Source organism: Sciurus vulgaris, assembly GCF_902686455.1.
Source record: "Sciurus vulgaris genome assembly, chromosome: 12".
NCBI classification, from domain to species: Eukaryota; Metazoa; Chordata; class Mammalia; order Rodentia; family Sciuridae; genus Sciurus; species Sciurus vulgaris.
The window spans coordinates 77,303,588-77,321,298 of NC_136473.1; the positions used below are offsets into that span (position 1 = coordinate 77,303,588).

General features: G+C 43.1%; 1 protein-coding gene across 1 annotated transcript; it reads left to right on the plus strand.

Annotated features, from left to right (window-relative positions):
• The first annotated feature begins 338 nt into the window (after nucleotides 1-338).
• Nucleotides 339-4,721, plus strand: IL10 (interleukin 10). The gene is made up of 5 exons (XM_079106644.1): nucleotides 339-590; nucleotides 1,354-1,413; nucleotides 1,691-1,843; nucleotides 2,767-2,832; nucleotides 3,918-4,721. The coding sequence occupies exons 1-5, from the start codon at nucleotides 426-428 to the stop codon at nucleotides 4,008-4,010; spliced, it is 537 nt and encodes a 178-aa protein (XP_078962770.1). The 5' UTR covers nucleotides 339-425; the 3' UTR covers nucleotides 4,011-4,721.
• The last annotated feature ends 12,990 nt before the right edge of the window (nucleotides 4,722-17,711 follow it).

Below are 17,711 nucleotides of genomic sequence, written 5' to 3' on the forward strand. Positions count from 1 at the left end.
TCTGACCTAGGAACACGCGAATGGAACTCACAGCTGTGGGCCTCTGCACACAGAACAGCTGTTCTCCCCAGGAAAACTTTTTTTTTTTTTTTAATTGAGAAGCTGAAAAACTATGTTAAAAAAGAAAAAGCCTATCCTAAAAATAGCTAATGAAGAAGTTAATCTTCAACCAGTCCTTTTGCTTACAATGCAAAATTTTAAAATTCTGAGTTCAACGAATACAGATTGGAGAGGTCTAGGAAAGGGAGGGACTTGAATGAGAGAAAAAAAAAAAACCCAACTTTGCCAGGAAATTGGAGGACGGTGGCTTCATAAATGGGCCTCACAATATAAAAAGGGGTCACAGGAGAAGGTCTACACATCAGGGGCTTGCTCTTGCAAAACCAAACCACAAGGCAGACTTGCAGAAGAGGCAGAGTTCCGCCATGCCCAGCTCAGCACTGCTATGCTGCCTGGTCCTCCTGGCCAGGGTGGGGGCCAGTGGAGGAGAAAACACCCAGTCTGAGGATAGCTGCACCTACTTCCCAGGTGGCCTGCCCCACATGCTTCGAGAACTTCGAGCTGCCTTTGGCAGGGTGAAGATTTTCTTTGTGAGTATGTCCCTTCTTTTTTCCCAGGACTGCCCTGAGGAGGCATTCCTCTTTCTCCTCCTCCCCTTCCATCCCTAACACCCATTCCCCTCAAACCTAAATTCTTAAGAGAGCCCCAGACCAAGCCATGCCCAGCTAATGTGGCAAATCTGCAGGAAAAGCTGCCTAGAAGGTTCATAAATGAGTTCTCTCCTCTGCTCAGAAACTTTCTATAAGATTCCATGGAGATGGATACTTTATTGACTGGGAGGGATCAAGAAAGGTTTGATTGGAGGTGAAAATGCTCCACTTATGCTGTGGCAAAATGACAGAAATTGCCTTTGCTTAGAGAGTCACCGGAACTTAACAACTGAGGGTTGGGACAGTACCTTGAGGGGAGAAACTTGCATTGGGAGAAGTTTCCCATTCCTGGAGTGTTCTCAGAACTGGAGCTGGACGTCCTCAAGGGGCAGAAAGAAAAGCAAAGAGCAGACCAGGAGAAGGGAATCAAGGATGAAAGAGTTGACAGAAACTGGCTCTGCAGGAAGACCAGGACTGAGTCCAGCTTCTGCCTTCTCTTCAAAATCAGCCAAATTTTTAAAGTAACTTGATCTGGAGTGGGAGGACCTGATTTAAGGATGGGTTCTGGCACCATGGAATACTGTTTTTAAAACTCTCCTTTTAGGAGAGGGCCACTCTGATCACAACTTGAAAACTCCATAAATAAAAGGGCATGGAAAAGACATGCATTTCAGGCATTTTCAGGCTCCTTCTGTTCTTACAGCAAACAAAAGATCAGCTGGACAACATGCTGCTAAGCCGGTCCTTGCTGGAGGACTTTAAGGTGAGAGCCAGTGGGCAAGGGAGTGTGGGGTGTGATTGAGGGAAGGGAGACAGGGTGGCTGCAGACAGCTGGGGTCCCCTTCCCTCACTGCGAAAAGGAGAAGTAGGAAGATCTTAACTCAGCACATCGCAGGCAGCCAGGGACTTCCAAAGGGCTCTGTCTTGGAGGGGGGGAGGTGGCTGGCTAAGGAAGGTCCCTGGGGACCAGGGTGTCCTCTGGAGCTAGCGGCACCAGCCCTTCCTCCCAGTCATTCCCACTCTTTGGCGCCTGCCCATAGGGTTACCTGGGTTGCCAAGCCTTGTCGGAGATGATCCAGTTTTACCTAGTGGAGGTGATGCCCCAGGCGGAGAACCACAGCCCAGACGTCAAGGAGCATGTGAACTCCCTGGGGGAGAAGCTGAAGACCCTCAGGCTGCGGCTTCGGCGCTGTGTGAGTAGCAGACCTATGCATACCACCTCCCATGACCTAGCAGGGTTACAGCCAGAGACACACAAAGACCTAGATTGGCAGAGCTAGTAGTGAATTCAGAAAGGTGCCCAGAGTCAGATTTCTTGCTCATTTCTCTCTGAGCAGGGTGTGGGAGTGAGCGCTAGGCATTTACATGTGAAGATTTGCACACAGCTTTCCTGTTATTTGTGAGTCATTTGTGGGTTATTAACTACGCCCCTCTCTCTTCATGAAAGGGGCCCAGAGCTCCGTCAGGGCTCCTTTGTCTCTTTGGACCTAAGCCTCAGCTCTCGAGAAGGGGAAACAGCACTCACCTCTTCTCAACCTTCAGAAACAAGTCTTTTAGTGTGGCACAAGTGGCTGACAAGATTTCCCCAGGGTATTTTAGAAGGGCCGGGGACTATGGTCCCCAAAGAAATGTCTATGAATAAATCTCCCAGATGATTTATTTCTCCAACTAAAGTCTGCCTTCACTGCTGATGGTTTGTTAGTCAATTGGCAAGTGAATGTCAACTTGCTGGACAGAGCTAGGGAAAGGAGTCGGTCCCATAGCTGGAAGTGTCTCCACTTCTCACTTAAAAATGTTCCTCGGTGTCTGGGATTAAAAGAGAGAGATGAGAAAAAGAGGCAGGAAAAGGAGAGTAGACACTCTTGTGTTCTGGGAGAGGAAGCCCATCACCTGGATTCTCAAGCAAACCGGAGACAGACATTTCATCTCCCTGGTTATTTCTTCTCTATCCCTTGAGTAGTGGGTTGTAAGACTGAGGTAGGTTCAGTTCTCCCTGGAAGTAGGAGGGGTAGGCTTTCAGAATGAATCGGGTCCCTTCCTCATCATACTAACTTGTCCCCCAAGTGCCATGGACACAGGAGCCAGGGCCATCAACACTTTCTCTTTTCTTCTGCAGCATCATTTTCTCCCCTGTGAAAATAAGAGCAAGGCAGTACAGCAGGTGAAGGATGCATTTAGCAAGGTGAGCCTGGGTGGTGGCAAAGAGGGTTTGTGGAACACGAATTCTGCCCACTCCTCAAGGGCAGAGGGTGGCAGGTGCTGGACTGGACTGTCCCACACTTCCTTGGAGGGGGTGTGGGAACCTGAGAAATGGGGTGAGCTCCTCAGCCAATGAGGAGCTACCGCCTCTGTTCTGTTTGTTTTCTGTGAAGTGTCTTTCAGAGTTTCTAAATGACTGTCTTTGCAAGCTTTCAGCTTGGACGGGCCAGCCAGCCTACGAACAGAGCAAGCTAGGGGTTGGGGAGAGTGATAAAGGAAACAGAAAGTACAGAAAGTAGCTCGTTGGGAATCCAGGCTGAACCCACACGTGCAGGAAGCTGACACGCACCTGTGCTCATACAGACACACCCGGGGATTCAGCCTGGATTCCCCCAAACTCAGAATGAGCAGGACACAGAATTCTTACTTATCTAGAGTTGGTTCAAGTTCACTTTCCATCTGCCCCTCATACCTCTCAAAGTGCCTGAGAATATTAACTCCCAAACCAAATGGAGTTTCACACTTCCAACTGCTGAGAACCTCCTAAACCCTATTTCCCAGAAGCCATATGGTCTGTGCCCTTTTCATGGGCCGGGAACAGTCACTGGGTAGGGCTGCAACATTAGGGGGCTCGAATCCCCTGACAGGTAAAAGAGGCCAGACAGGGTCTGCTTGATCTCCTAGTGGGAGAATACAAACATTAAAAAGTTTCCTATCCCTCACTGTCTTGCTTTCAAACTGCTTCCTCTAATATCTTTTCATCAAATTCTGCATAAGTACTATGTGAACGCCTGACCTTTAAAAATGTTGAAAAGGCACCATTTTGAAAACCTGCTTTTCAGAGTAGTTGCAGTTCTTACTGCCTGCTGGCCTGTGGGGGCTGAGGGTCAAGGCCTGGTCCCTTCCCAAGGCAACTGGGCATATCCTTGGTTGCCAGGTCCATCCCCCTTCACCTTCCAACACAAGACAGCAGGAACCTCTGCATCCACGTTCCTGCCCTTCCAAGCGGAGAGGCCCCCTTAGTCTACCAATAGGTTTTAACCAAGTGTTCCTTATCTCCCTATGTAGCTTCAAGAGAAAGGCATCTACAAAGCCATGAGTGAGTTTGACATCTTCATCAACTACATAGAAGCCTACGTGACAACAAAGATAAAAAGTTAAAACATCCAGGATGGCATCTCTACTGGACTCTAGGTTATGAATTGGAGATCCCCAAAGTCTGGTTAGGGTTCTGAGCTAACCAAACCACCTCCTTCAGAAACCCTGCTACACCTCTCTCCTAGAATATTTATTACCTCTGATACCTCAGTTCCCATTTCTATTTATTTACTGAGCTTCTCTGTGAACTATTTAGAAAGAAGCCCAATATTATAATTTTTTCAGTATTTATTATTTTCACCTATGTTTAAGCTGTTTCCATAGGGTAACACCCTATGGTATTTGAGTGTTTTAAGAGAAATTGTAAGTTATATAAGGGGGAAAAGTGTTACTTGGGGAACCGATGGTAATTTCCATCACAAGTATGACTACAGTTTCTAGCCATTGAGCTATTTTCCATGGTCTCCCTCTGATTTCTCTTGTCCCCGGACTCTGGGCTCCTGGAGTGCTGCAGAGACTCTTACCCTCTTAGGAAGAGAAACCAGGCAGCCCTTTTGATGATTAACCTCCCAGCATCTCAGAGGGATTCCCCTGACCTCATTCTCCAACCATCTCATTCTCAAAAGCTGTGGCTAGCTTGTTATTTATAGCAACCTAAAGTTGGTTCTAATAGAACTCAGTTTTAACTATAAGTAATTCAATTCCTCTGGGAATGTTATGTTGTTTATCTGTCTTCACAGCAGATTTTAATTTTGAATAAATAAATGAATCTTATTCAAATCATGTTATGGCGTCATTTGACTCCTGTCTGACTAAAGCGGTTCCCCCAAGACTTCCAAGAAACAGAAGAGAAGGGGTGAATGAATTGTACATTCCAGAGAAAGGAAGCCAGCAACTTCTTTAGGAGAGAAAGGAGGCTCCAAACTTGATCAGGAGTAAAAGCTACTCTCACTTTCAAAGCCAACAGCAAGACCACCTTGGTCTTCCCATAATTCAGTCCTTTAAGGTGTACTCCTAGGCTGGGACTATAGCTCAGTGGCAGAGCGCTTGCCTCCCACAGGCGAGGCACTGGGTTCAATCCTCAGCACCACATAAAAATAAATAAATAAAGATATTATGTCCATCTACAAGTATTTTTAAGAAGTTGGGGTTGTGGCTCAGTGGTAGAGCACTCGCCTAGCATGTATGAGGCACTGGGTTCAATCCTTAACACTGCATATAAATAAATAAATAAATAAAAATAAAGGTCCATCAACAACTAAAAATAATATATTATATTAATATAATATATATTATATTATGTAATATAATGTTATGTATATGTTTATATATATTAAATGATGTACCCCTAACTCCTTAAGAATTATGCTTTCAGAAAGATTATTTTGTATATACTGAGATCAGAAAGATAGGCAAAATGTTGTTTTAGTGTTTTTTGGTTTCTTCAAGCTCCACAGGGCCAGAGTTCTCCTGAGGATTAACAGAAAGTGCTAACTTGGCTCCTGGCCCTAGGAGATAGTTCCAGTACACAAAGTTGGTTGTTATTGGTAATAACAATGAAAAACTCCTACCAAAGCCTCTTTGAGCTGAAATCAGAGTTACCAGGGCTGGATCCAATAGAGTAGAATGTAGGCCCCCTGAATAGGATACCCAGGACTCCAGCAGCCACTCTTCCTGTCCCCTCCCTGAGCCGCTAGACAAATAGGAGCATGGCTTCTGACTGCGGTCTGCTGGTGGAGGGGGGAGGCACCCCAGCTGGGGAAGCCCTACTCAAAGCCCTGTGACTTGGGAGAGAGAGGGAAAAGAAGAGGCTGAGTAAACACTGACTCCCCTCAGGCTCTGCCCAGGCAGCCCTGGGAGGGTGGGAGCTGACGGGCTGTGGTCACTTTTTCAGTAAGACCTGACTCACTTCGGTTAAAGTAACCATAGGAAGGAAGTGGGAAGCATCAAAGCTGAAATTCTGAGATGAAAGGTTAGAGTTAAGAATGGAGGCTAGCAGAAGGTGACGGGGGGAGGAGGGACAGACTCACTCACGAGGGCTGTGGCCTGGAAATTTAGGCAGTGAGGGCTCGCTGCCAGGCTATGCATGCCAGCATGAGGAGGAGCTGGCACTTCCTTCAGGGAACAGGCCTCTGGGGAAGCTACAGAACCAGTGTCCACAGCTCCAATTCCTGGAGCACCTCTCTTGAGTGTGTCAGTACCTGGTATATATTCATCGGACAAGTGATAGGGCATCATTACTGCTATTTTCTGTAAGAGGAAATATTAGTGCCATTTTTCAGAAGGTTCAGAAATGCAAGATTTTTTCCTGTGTTTTGTTCAGTTTGTTTTTTGGGGGGTTCAATTACCTAACAAGCTATAGATCATGTTTGAAGTTCCAGTTTTCTGAACTGCTTTATTAATACAACCTTTTAAGCCATGAGTTGATTATAGACTAATCTTGTGGATCTCCAGGCTCTGGACTTCCTGCTTCTAACCTGTTTGTGTATATTACTGTGATACCTGATATTTATGCTAATAATGTGAACATTCATTAAAGTTATTTGCTGGTTACTTGGCTAAGGACTTCATATCACTCTTTATTATCATGTAAAACTATGAAGGATTGTTTTAGTCAGAGTTCTCTAGAGGAACAGAATCAACAGGAAGTATGATTATAAAAAGGGGATTTATTAGATTGGCTTACACGACCAGAAGCGGGATAGTCCACAATGGCCTTCTGCAGCTGGAGAGCTGGAGGAACCAGCAGCTGCGCAGTCCAAGACGCAGAAGCCCCAGAACAAGAAAGATCAAGAGTGCTACCCTAGTCCAAGACGAAGGCTTCTGGAAACTACCTGGAGAATCACTGGCGGAGTCTGTTTTGGAAGGGTGAAGAAGCGAGAGTCTGATATCCTCAGATGATCCATCGATTGGAAACAGTGATCAAGAACCCTTTCAAGAAGAGCTGAGCTTGCATCTGCATCTGCTTCCTTGTTCTTCCAACTTTGATTCCTTCCTATTGGGCGGCGCCTCCCATGCTTAGGAAGGGTCTCTACTTCAGTTCACTATCCCACGTTCCAATCATTCCTAGACATAGCCTCACTGACACACCCAGAGGCCTCTCAATCATCCGCATCTCCTAATCCAATCAAGGTAACAATTCAAATTAACCATTACAGGGATTAATTATTAATATCTCCATTTTTCATATAATGAAAATGAGATCCAGAGAAGTTACATAACTTATCTGTGGTCATCCAGCTATTAAATGGTAGAGTTCATGGTCTCAGTGACCACACTGAACTCCTAGATATCACTTTCAAATATAAATTTCTACAACATTCTTCTTTTCTTATATAATTCTGCTGTGTCTCACTGCAAATTCAGATACATATTCTGGCACAGTGGCATGCATTTATTCTCCCAGCTTCTGGGGAGGCTGAGGCAGAAGGATCGTTTGAGTGCCAAAGTTGGAGACCACTTTACATCTCTTTATAAGATATAAACTTTAGTATGTTGTATGCCTTTTTTTTTTTTTTTTTTTTTTTTCTCAAAATAGTTTGAATTTTTCTTCCTTGACCTATTGGTTGTTCTGGAGCAAGAGAAATACTGACATGGTTTAGTCATATGAACAACATGAAGAATGAGGAACTAAGTGTGGCATAAAACACCATTTCTTTTGAGTTAATGGTCTATTGCAATCCCCAAAATTTGACCACTTAAAATAATAAGCATTTGTTATCTTGGTTTCTGTAGGTCAGGAATCTGAAGGTGACAACTAATAGTTTTGTCTCAGAATCTTTAATGACATTGCATTGAAAATGTCAAGCTAGGGCTACAATCATTTGAAGGCTTGACTAGGAATGGAGGATTCATATTTAAGGTGGCTCCTCACCTGGCTACTGGTAAAAGGCTTCAGATTCCCATGGCTATCTCCTGGGTTCCTCTCCATTGGTTTCTTGAGTATGGGAACATCATGAGAGGTATCTTCCCCAGAGTCAATGATCCAAGGAAGACTAAGGAGGCAGTTACAACCTCTTTTATGATCCAATATCAAACTTCTCACATCATTGCTTCTGCCACATTGTACTTGTTAGAAATGGGTAAGTATAACCCATATTCAAGGGGAGTAGAATTAGATTCCACATTTTTTTAACTTTTTTTAACTTTATTTTATTTGCTTATTTTTTTTAATGTAGCGCTAAGGATCGAACACAGTGCCTCACATGTACTAGGCAAGCACTCTACCACTGAGCCACAACCCCAGATTCCACCTTTTGAAGGGTAGAGTATCAAAGAACTTGTGCACACATTTTAAAACTACCACACCCTTCTAAGAATTAAGAGGAAGTAGCTTTGTGCTGCTGGACTGGTGGAGGGGAAGGAGGACATGGGTAAGCCTCAGTGTGTATGGCTGGATCATCGTCATGGACTCCACCATCTTTCAGGCCTCTCTGGTAGGCTGAGTCCAGTAGATTTACTTCTCTGAACTTTGGTTTCTCATCTGAAAAAGAATCAGAATTTCTTCACAGGTGCTATGAACTAAATATTTGTGTCTCTTTCTCCCCAGTCCTCACCAAATCCATAACTGATATCCTAACTCCCAAAGTGGAAGTAATTGGAGGTAGAGGCTCTAGAGGTAATTAGGTTAATGTGAGGTCATGAGGGTGAGGCCTTCATGTTGAAGTTAGTGCCCTTCTGAGAAGAGACACCAGAGAGCTTTCCCTCTCCCCTGCCCCTACTTTACTCTTCAAGTGCACTCAAGGAAAAGGTCACATGAGCACACCTTGAGATAGCTGCCATCTGCCAGCTAAGAAAAGAGACTTCAGGGCGAAACCTACTTTCCCAGTACCTGATGGCAAACTTTCCAGCCTCTAGAACTGTGAAAAAAATAAGGTTCTGTGGCTAAGCCACCCAGCCTATGACACTTTCCTATGGCAGCTCAAGTTGACTAATATACCTGGTTTGGTAAAAGGACCAGATGGAATCTCAGGTGTAAGAGTATATATGTGTTTTGAACGTAGAATAAACAAACGAGGTTGAGAGGGGAGAGGGTCTGTGTGCAACAAGTCTTTATTCTCTAAGAAGAACAGCCACCTCATCTCCTCCCAGGTCTTCTCTCTGTCTGGCTGGAGTCATATCTACTTTGTATGGAAAGAGAGGTTGTCTCATGCTGATCAAAGCTCTATTGGTAGCTATCTATTATATCTCTGATTAACAAAAATAAGAAAATGAAATTATTTCTTTAAAACTTTTTTAAGCAGTTGGGCATGCCTATAATCCCAGCGTCTTAGAAGGCTGAGGCAAGAGAATTGCAAGTTCAAAGCCAGCCTCAGCAAAGGTGAGGCACTAAGCAACTTAGTGAGACCCTGTGTCTCAATAAAACCCAAAACAGGGCCTGGGATGAGGCTCAGTGGTTGAGTGCCCCTGAGTTCAATCCCTGGTACCAAAAAAAAAAAAAAAAAAAAAAAAAAAAAAAAATTTAAGCAGACAAAATATTTTAAAATAGAGGATCCCTGGGCAAAAGTAATGGCAGCAGTGCTTTGTGGTGAAAAGCCTCAGAACCATTGAATTAGATGACCTTCAAGTTCTGCTCAAGCCTACAGTCCCTCATCTCAACCTATGAGTTCATCAGTCAACCAGGTCCATTCCCACTTGACCCTCCTCCAGGACACATCCTGTGCCTGCAGAGTCTGCATCAGTGATCTTCTAGACAGTTCCCCAGTCAGCTGTGTAGCATCAACAGCTCCCCTCTCCCACCTGGGTTGAGCAGCCATGCAACCCTGAGCTTCCAGAAACCTCTTGGGCACCTGACTAGAGAAGACATGAAGGAAATAAAAGACCTGAGGAAAAGTAACCCAGCTTCCCTCTTATTCTACAAGGATGTTATATGCAGCCTCTCCAGGCAGATGGACCTTTGTTCTAAGCCCATGGCTGCCATTTGCCTATCAGCTGCATGACCTTGAGATGCCACCTACCTCAGTATTCTCCTCTGTAACATGTAGAAAATAATAATTCCTTCAAGGTGGTGATAGTGTAAGAAATAAAGCATGAGTACATATAAAGCTCCTGGCACAGAGTAAACACTCAATAAAAGTAGGTCCACCCCTTAGGCATTTGGGAAGTGCTTATATGGGACTAAATGGAAAGAGAGGTGTTTAAATCATGAAAAATAGTGGGTACACCTTGCACTTGTGCCAACCACTCTACCTAGACCTTTCCTTATAGTGCCTTCTGCTTCCTACCCACCATTTCTGCACAGAAAGAGAAAATGGTTCATCCTTGAACTTGGGAGAGAAAGAAAGGAAATAACATTTTTTGAGTGGCTACTTTCAATTCCCTAAAGTTGGTCTCAAAAATGCTTTGGCTTGTTGAAATAAAACAATATGTATAAATTATAACCACTAGAGTTGCATAAATCCAATGAATCCAATGAACTGCTTAACATAGATGCCTGATGGCCATTCAGAGCAATAATAGCTATACATAGCATTAAATATAGATTAGATTAAGTTTTATTTGATTCCAAGACTGGACTTTGTTCTCATATGTTCATTCTCCACCACTCTTGCTTATCTGAACAAGAATTCAGCCTACTATCCTGCTTTTTCCCTTACAATTATTTGAAAGGGGGAGGAGGTATTTTGCAAAGTCATGAAGCTATTGCATAACTGAGCCCACATTTAGTCCAATGTACAATCCAGAATCTCATGTATATTTGAAAAAATCTTCCTGGGTTACTTAGAGGAGGGGTATGTTAGCTTTGCATTGATGTAAACAAATACCTAACAAGAACAACTTAGGGGGGGGGGAGTTTATTTTGGCTTACAATTCTATAGGTTTAGTCCATGGTGAGTTTACTCCACTAACTGGGCCCAAGGTGAGGCAGCACATTCATGGTGGACAGGCATGGCAGATGGAAATTTTTTAGGACATAGCAGCAAGGAAGCAGAGAGAGAAAGGGGAAGGGGCCACAGGGCAAATGAACACTTCCAGGGCATATCCCCAGTGACCCAAGTCCTCTAGCCACATCCCATCTGCCCACAGTTACCACCCAGTCATTCCATTCAAGCTATAATAGATTGATTAGGTTACAGCTCCAATCTGAACATTTCTGCATTAACACCAGAGCTTTGGAGAGATACCTCATATCCAACCATAATATTCCACTCCTGGCCCCCAAAAGCTCATGTCCATCTTACAATGCAAAATGCATTTAATCCATCTCTAAGAGTCCCATAGTCAATAGTTCCAGCATTGCTTGAAAGTCCAAGTCCAGAGTCTCATCTGAGACAGAAGGCAAGCTCTTAGCTGTAAGCCCCTATAAAAATTAAAATCAAGTTACATATATCCAATATATAGAGTCACAGAATAAACATTCCCATTACAAAAAGGAGGGATAGAAAAAAGAGATGGAACCAAAAAAGACTGAAACCCAACTGGGAAAATGGGTCCCATAACTCCATATATAGCATCTAGGACACATGGTGGCAAGAAGTGCTTTCCAAAGGGCTTGGGCAGCTACCTCAGTTCATGAAGTAGCTGTGCCTCCTGGGATCATGACTGCAGTGGCCCCCGGGTATATGAACAGCTTAGCCTGGTGAAATAACTTCCTAGGCCCCCCTGTACAAGAAAAGTGCCCCTAGGATCTCTTCTCAAAGAAATTTTACCTTCTATATCCTTGAGCCTGCAATGGGTCTGGTCTTACAAATTCCAGAGATGCTCTCAAGTCATCTTTTCAGTTGTCTCTGTGCAGAGTATTTAGCATCTCTTTAGTGGCCATAATCTTCTCATCAACCACATATTTCTTGGCCTCAATTTTACATGCACTTTTCTGGTCCAACTGTAAGTTTTTAAAATCCTTAAGTTCTGCTTTCTGCTCCCAATTTTCATAGTAAATGTGGCTAAAATATGCCAACAAAATCCATGCCACTGATTGAATGCTGTGCTCCCTAGAAATTTCCTCCACCAGATTAATTAGCCCATCATTTTTTTTAATTTGGCCTCACATAGTCTCGGAACATGGCAAAAAGTTAGACACGTTCTTTGTCAGAATGTAACATGAGTGACCTCTAGTCCAATTCCCAATAGAAACGTCATTTCCACTTGAAATCTCATGAGCACAGTCCATATTCCTATTGGCATTCTGGTCTTCTGAGCGCCCACCAGAATCACCCATTAAGCTCTGCTTACAAAATTCTAAGACTACTCTATCCAATATCTCCAAACTTTTCCAAGTTCCTCCCACAAGTCAGCTCCAAATGTTTCTGAACCACATAGTTGGGTTATTCACAGCAATTACCCCACTTCTCGATACTAATTTCTGTGTTAGTCAACTTTGTACTACTGTGACCAAAACACCTGCCAAGAACAATTTAAAGGAGCAAAAGTTTATTCTGACTCACAGTTTCAGGGGTTCAGTCCATGGTGAGCCAATGCCATTGGTCTGGGCCCAAGGTGAGGCAACACATCATGGCAGAAGGATGTGGCAGAAGGAAGTGGCAGACAGAAGCTGCTTAGGATAAGGGGAATGTGAGTTCCCCAACCTGACCCTACCATGACCCCTCTGCCAAGGCTGAATTAGTAATTTAGACCAGTATGCAATGCTAAATAACCAATCTGGTCTCCTTACATAATAATCTCTGCATTCATATTGGACAGTGACGAAACCCAAATCAAAACAGACAGATTGGTTTCTCCCTGACTTCTTCCAAATCTGAATTCTTCCAAGATACACATTTATTCATTCAGAGCTTATTATTCTCTAGGTCCTATGTTGGGTGCTGAGAGAAAAGCAGTGAATAAGAAAGACATCGTTCTTGTTCTCATAGGTTTAATAGCTGTAGTGGAAACAGATATCACAAAGTTAACTACACAACTTTATTTTAATTGTAATTTTTTTTTTTTTTTTGAGACAGGGTCTTATTATGTTTCCCAGGTTGGTCTCCAACTCCTGTGTTCAAGCAATCCTCAATCCTCAGCCTCCTGAGTATAAGCATGCACCACTGTCCCTAGTTAATTATGATTTATATTAATGAGAAGTGGGAGATTTAACAAAGCAACTAACCTAGAAATCTAACTAACCTAGATTTTAACAAAACAACAAACCTTCCACAAGAAAGTGACATTCAACTGCACCTGAAGGATGAGTGGGAATTGGCCAAATGAAGAAGGAGATGACAAAAGCAGGGAAAGATGCACAAAGGCCACTTAACATTAAAAGAAGAAGACAAAGAAGGAGGAGGAGGAGTAAGAAGAGGTAGTAGTGATGGTGGCAGGGGGACGGTCTCTGACCCAAGAGATTTGTACCAATTAACAACATATCTCTATCTTGTCCAGGGCCTCCTGGATTCTCCATTCCATCTCATGTTCTGAGGCCACCAGGTAGGAAGGAATTTAAACTGTTTGAGGAACTAAAAAAATGAATCACAGGAAGTGAAGGACATTATGCACAAGAGGACAATTTAAGATGAGCTTGGAGAAATGGGCAGGGGCCTAATCATTTGGGGATGGTAGTCTGTGATAAATATACTAGATGTTAAAAGTAAAGGGAAACCACGGATGGCAAGTAAGAAGAAAAAAGAATACATATCCTCCTTATGAGATCATTTGGGGCCATTTGCTTCCAGTCCAGACAAGAGGAAATGGCAGTCTAGACTAAGCTGGTAATAAACAGGAATTCAGAGAGGGTTCCAATATTTAGGGGAGGGTAGGTGGTGGCCAAGATGAACCCCAGAGCTCTGACCTGAGCAATCTGGGTAGAGAAGAAGCAAGTTTAAAGGACGAGGTAATGCAATCTATATTGACCCTGATGAGTTGGAGGGCCATTAAGACTGACTAAAAATATCCAGAATGGTCAGATGGATATTGAGATCTAGTCTGGAGGAAAATCTGCAGCTAGAAAGGTGGTAAGTGATGTCATAGGGATGGATACAATTACCAGAGCAAAGGATGTGGAATGAGAAAAGACCCCAGACCAAACCCTGGAGAGCCCAGATGTTTATAAGTCAGAACTCATTCCAGATGGTTTGAGTGGTGAAAGAAACCCTAGAAATCATAGCATCTCTTTCAAGAAAGAAAGATTGACAAACTGGATCAAATACTATAGGAAGATCATGTCTAGTAGTAAATGGAGCCAATGTTGACTTTATCAGAAAGAGTATGGGGAGCAGCAAGAAGGAGTAATGGATGGGGCTGCAAATGAAATGGGGTGTCCAAAATGGAGGATGACAAGGGCAGATAGCTCTTTCAGGATGTTGGGCCAACAGAGAGGAAGAAAAAGTTGAAGATGGAGGAGATAGGAGATAGGAGTCAGTTTCCTTAGAAAGCAGCAGGGGTTGGGATTTGGATAGAGGAAATAACTGCCTTTGAAATGAGGAGGACATCTCCACTGAATAATAATAGGAAGGAAATAGAGACGGTGGGTACAGAAGCAGGTTGGTTTGAAGAACTGTTGGCAGGAAGTTGAGGTTGTTTCCATCAGATGGCTTCTTTTTTTCTTAAGAGAGTGAACACAGAAGAGAGAATGCAAGGAGATATGAGGAGAGAGATGAAAACTGGAAGTGATGTTTGCAGAGATGCAGAAATAAAACAACTCCAGAGAAATGTTGTAGATTTCCAGACAGTGCTGAGGCCAGGTAAGGTAGACGGTTGTGGATTGATGCCAGATTGTAATAGTTTTCTTATGATTCTTTTGGCAGCCTGGGATGAACACAGAGAATGTATGTGTTCACACCTTTGCCCTGTGATCAGCTGAATCAAATGCTATGGGAAGGTCATGTCTGGTAGTGAAAGACAAGTGCATGGGAGGAGAGAAGGTTGAGAGCGTATAGGTTTAAGAGCCTGAATGGGAAAAGAGACCAAAGTCAATGTTGAGTAACAAGAGCAGTAAAGACAGCAGAGAGCCAATAAAAAGGAATAGTGTAGATGAGCCCATGGACTGGAAGATCTTGTCCTTGAGGTCAAGGAATAGTTGTGAAGGAGGATCTGAATCACCAAGGAGAAGAATCTGTAACTAGAGAGTAAAATGTCTGAATGAGATTTGGGTGATGGGTCAGTTTTGAGAAATGCCAAATTTCAGTCTATAACCATTACAGCAAATAACTGAGTAGAAACCGAGAAATAGGTCATTGGAAATACTGAAGTCATGGAATTCAAAAGTCACATTTTGGTTGCGTCATCTACAAGGACACTGAAGTCCATCAGGCTCCCAGTGCAAAAGGGAGCTCAGTAAGAAGTTAAGGAAGAAGATTAGGTACTCAAATCGTTTGTGAGTGAAGGGGGAAGGAAGAGATTTGAGTATGCTGGAGCACCTGTGAATTCCAATTTCCACCTACGTCAAGTTCTCAGAGTTTCATACACTGAGGAAATGGTCATTTTAGATTTCCTAAATCACAGATTTAGATTTCTTGGGAAGACTCCCTTGTATAACTAGAATTTATATTCTGAAAACATCTTACCAAATTGAAGTCACTTTTACGTCAGACAAATAACAAATATCCAAGTATTAATCACACACAACCCTAAAGTCACTCACATCAAGAAGCTTGTATTTTTGTGTTGAGATGAATCATCATCCAATGACACAACCAACTGGGAACCTCTTCCTCGGGTGTACAGATTCTTTATCCCCTCAGGCTCTGCTAGCTCACACATTACCAATGAGCTCAATCTCTTTCCTGCATAGAAAGGGCATGGAAGATTACCATCAAGAAATTGTTTCCTCAGGTCTAATATAAATCTCTTCATAAAAATTAAAGTCCTTACAAAATCAGCAGCGCAAAAATCTAGCCCGCCATCATCTCAGCTGTGGCATCCAAGCATCAAACATCCTGAGTTGCAGAAGAATGGCCAAAAGTTGTTTAAATCAGTGCTGCTCCACTTAGGCTGAAGACCAGTGCTGCTCCAAAAACTATTAGTGATTTGTGGCAAGGTAGGTACAAAAATTAAGTGTTTAAAAAACTTTATAGTAAATTGACAAAGCATTTTTTTGAGTTTGTTATATTGACTAACAATAGGTGGGACTTACATTTTGTATCTCTTCATGCTTTCTTCTCTTCACTTTCCTATTAATTCTTTTTATTATATTTCATAAAAATATGGATCCATAATGGATTGGAATTTTTCAAGTCTGGTTCTTAGCCAGGTAGTTTGAGATGCACAGATCTAAATCACATTTCCACACTTGTTCCCAGACTCATACAAACTCTTAAACTGGAAGAAAGAGATAGACAAGAGTGGGACACGTGCATTTATTATACACACACTAATCCAATTTCAAACCCTACCATTTCCATTGATCTTAGGTAAGCTACCTAATTTTAATTCCAGTTTTGAAGGAAGAAATAATGATCCTTGACTTGCCGATCTGAGACGAAGAGACAATGCTGTGGCCCAGGAAAATACAAAACCCATGGTAAAGACTATGAGTTGCCTTACAGATCAACCTGGTGAATTCATAACCTGTTGCTCTAGTGAGTCTCCTAGGCCTTCCCAGTGAGCCATTCACAAGCACAATTGGCATACACCGCCTACAACCCCCAGCTCAGGCAAGGTAAGCAGTACCAGCCACACCACCCATATTCTGGTCTCCATCATACTTGAAGAACTAGGAAGGAAATGTGAAGCTGCTGGTGGTGGCCATTGCCCTAGTCTCTTGTGATAATGAACCTTGACTTTGTTCAGCTATTAAACATCCATTCCTTCAGGCAAGCATGGCATCTCCTGTGGTGATTCCATTTTTTCCTGTCCATCGACTGAGAAATGATGGATTTGTGATGGCACCTGGTCAATGAGACATGAAGGGTTGTCTGAGTCTCTGTAGGACTGCAGGATTACTAGAAAATATTCTTCTTACTCTTAAAAGCAAGGAAACTAGGCTTTTTTTTTTTTTTTTTCCCCTGCCTCTGAATGTTGTTCACAACTGAAGCCTGAAATCACTGAAGGACTCTGGCGACCATGAGGGTCTAAGCCTAAAAGGTTGAGTCAGCAGAAAACAACAAACAAAATAACAGAAAAAGGTAGGACCTTGATGACTTTGTCAAACCCATGATTTAGCTATTCCTAGATCAGAACAACCTCCACATGTTTGATATGTGTAATAATCATTTCCCTCTGACAGAGTCATTTTTAATTGGGTTTTTGGTTTCTTGCAGGCAAAAGTATATACAAAACAGATAAGTGACCTCTTGGGCTGCCAAGAGTGGGGCAGTCAATCTGGGGGCTTCCCCTACTCCCTTCCTTCTCAGCAGCTGAATCACTTCTGACTCATCCAGTGAACCCCTAATATTTGAAGGGGTTCAGGAGGCAAGGAGCCCAATCCCTTTCACCACAGGACATGACTCCGAGTTTTAGCAAATTTTCAGGTCAGTCCTCTTAGAATTCTTTCTTCTCATTTTACAGTTCTACAGAGTTACATATAGGCTTTGAGACTGAATGAAAGGTATGGGGAGCACCTGCTAGTGGACCTGGCTTCTCTCACACACCCTAACATAGGTCCCCTTCCTCCTGAGAAGGACCCTCCTCTCCAGCTCTTTCTAAGGTCCTGTCCATGCCTGTCATTTCTAGGAAGTCCTTCACCACAAGACAAGACCACATTCTGTGCTACAAATTTAGATGCCCACTGATATTCTGCAATGATTCTAATCATTCCCTGTGAGCTTGACATTGTCTGCCAATCCTGACTGTGCACCTTTGAATGCAGCCCCATGTCCCCAATAGTACCACACACACAGAGTCATTGAATAGAGGCTTAAGTTCAACTTCTCTATAGTAATAAAAATCACA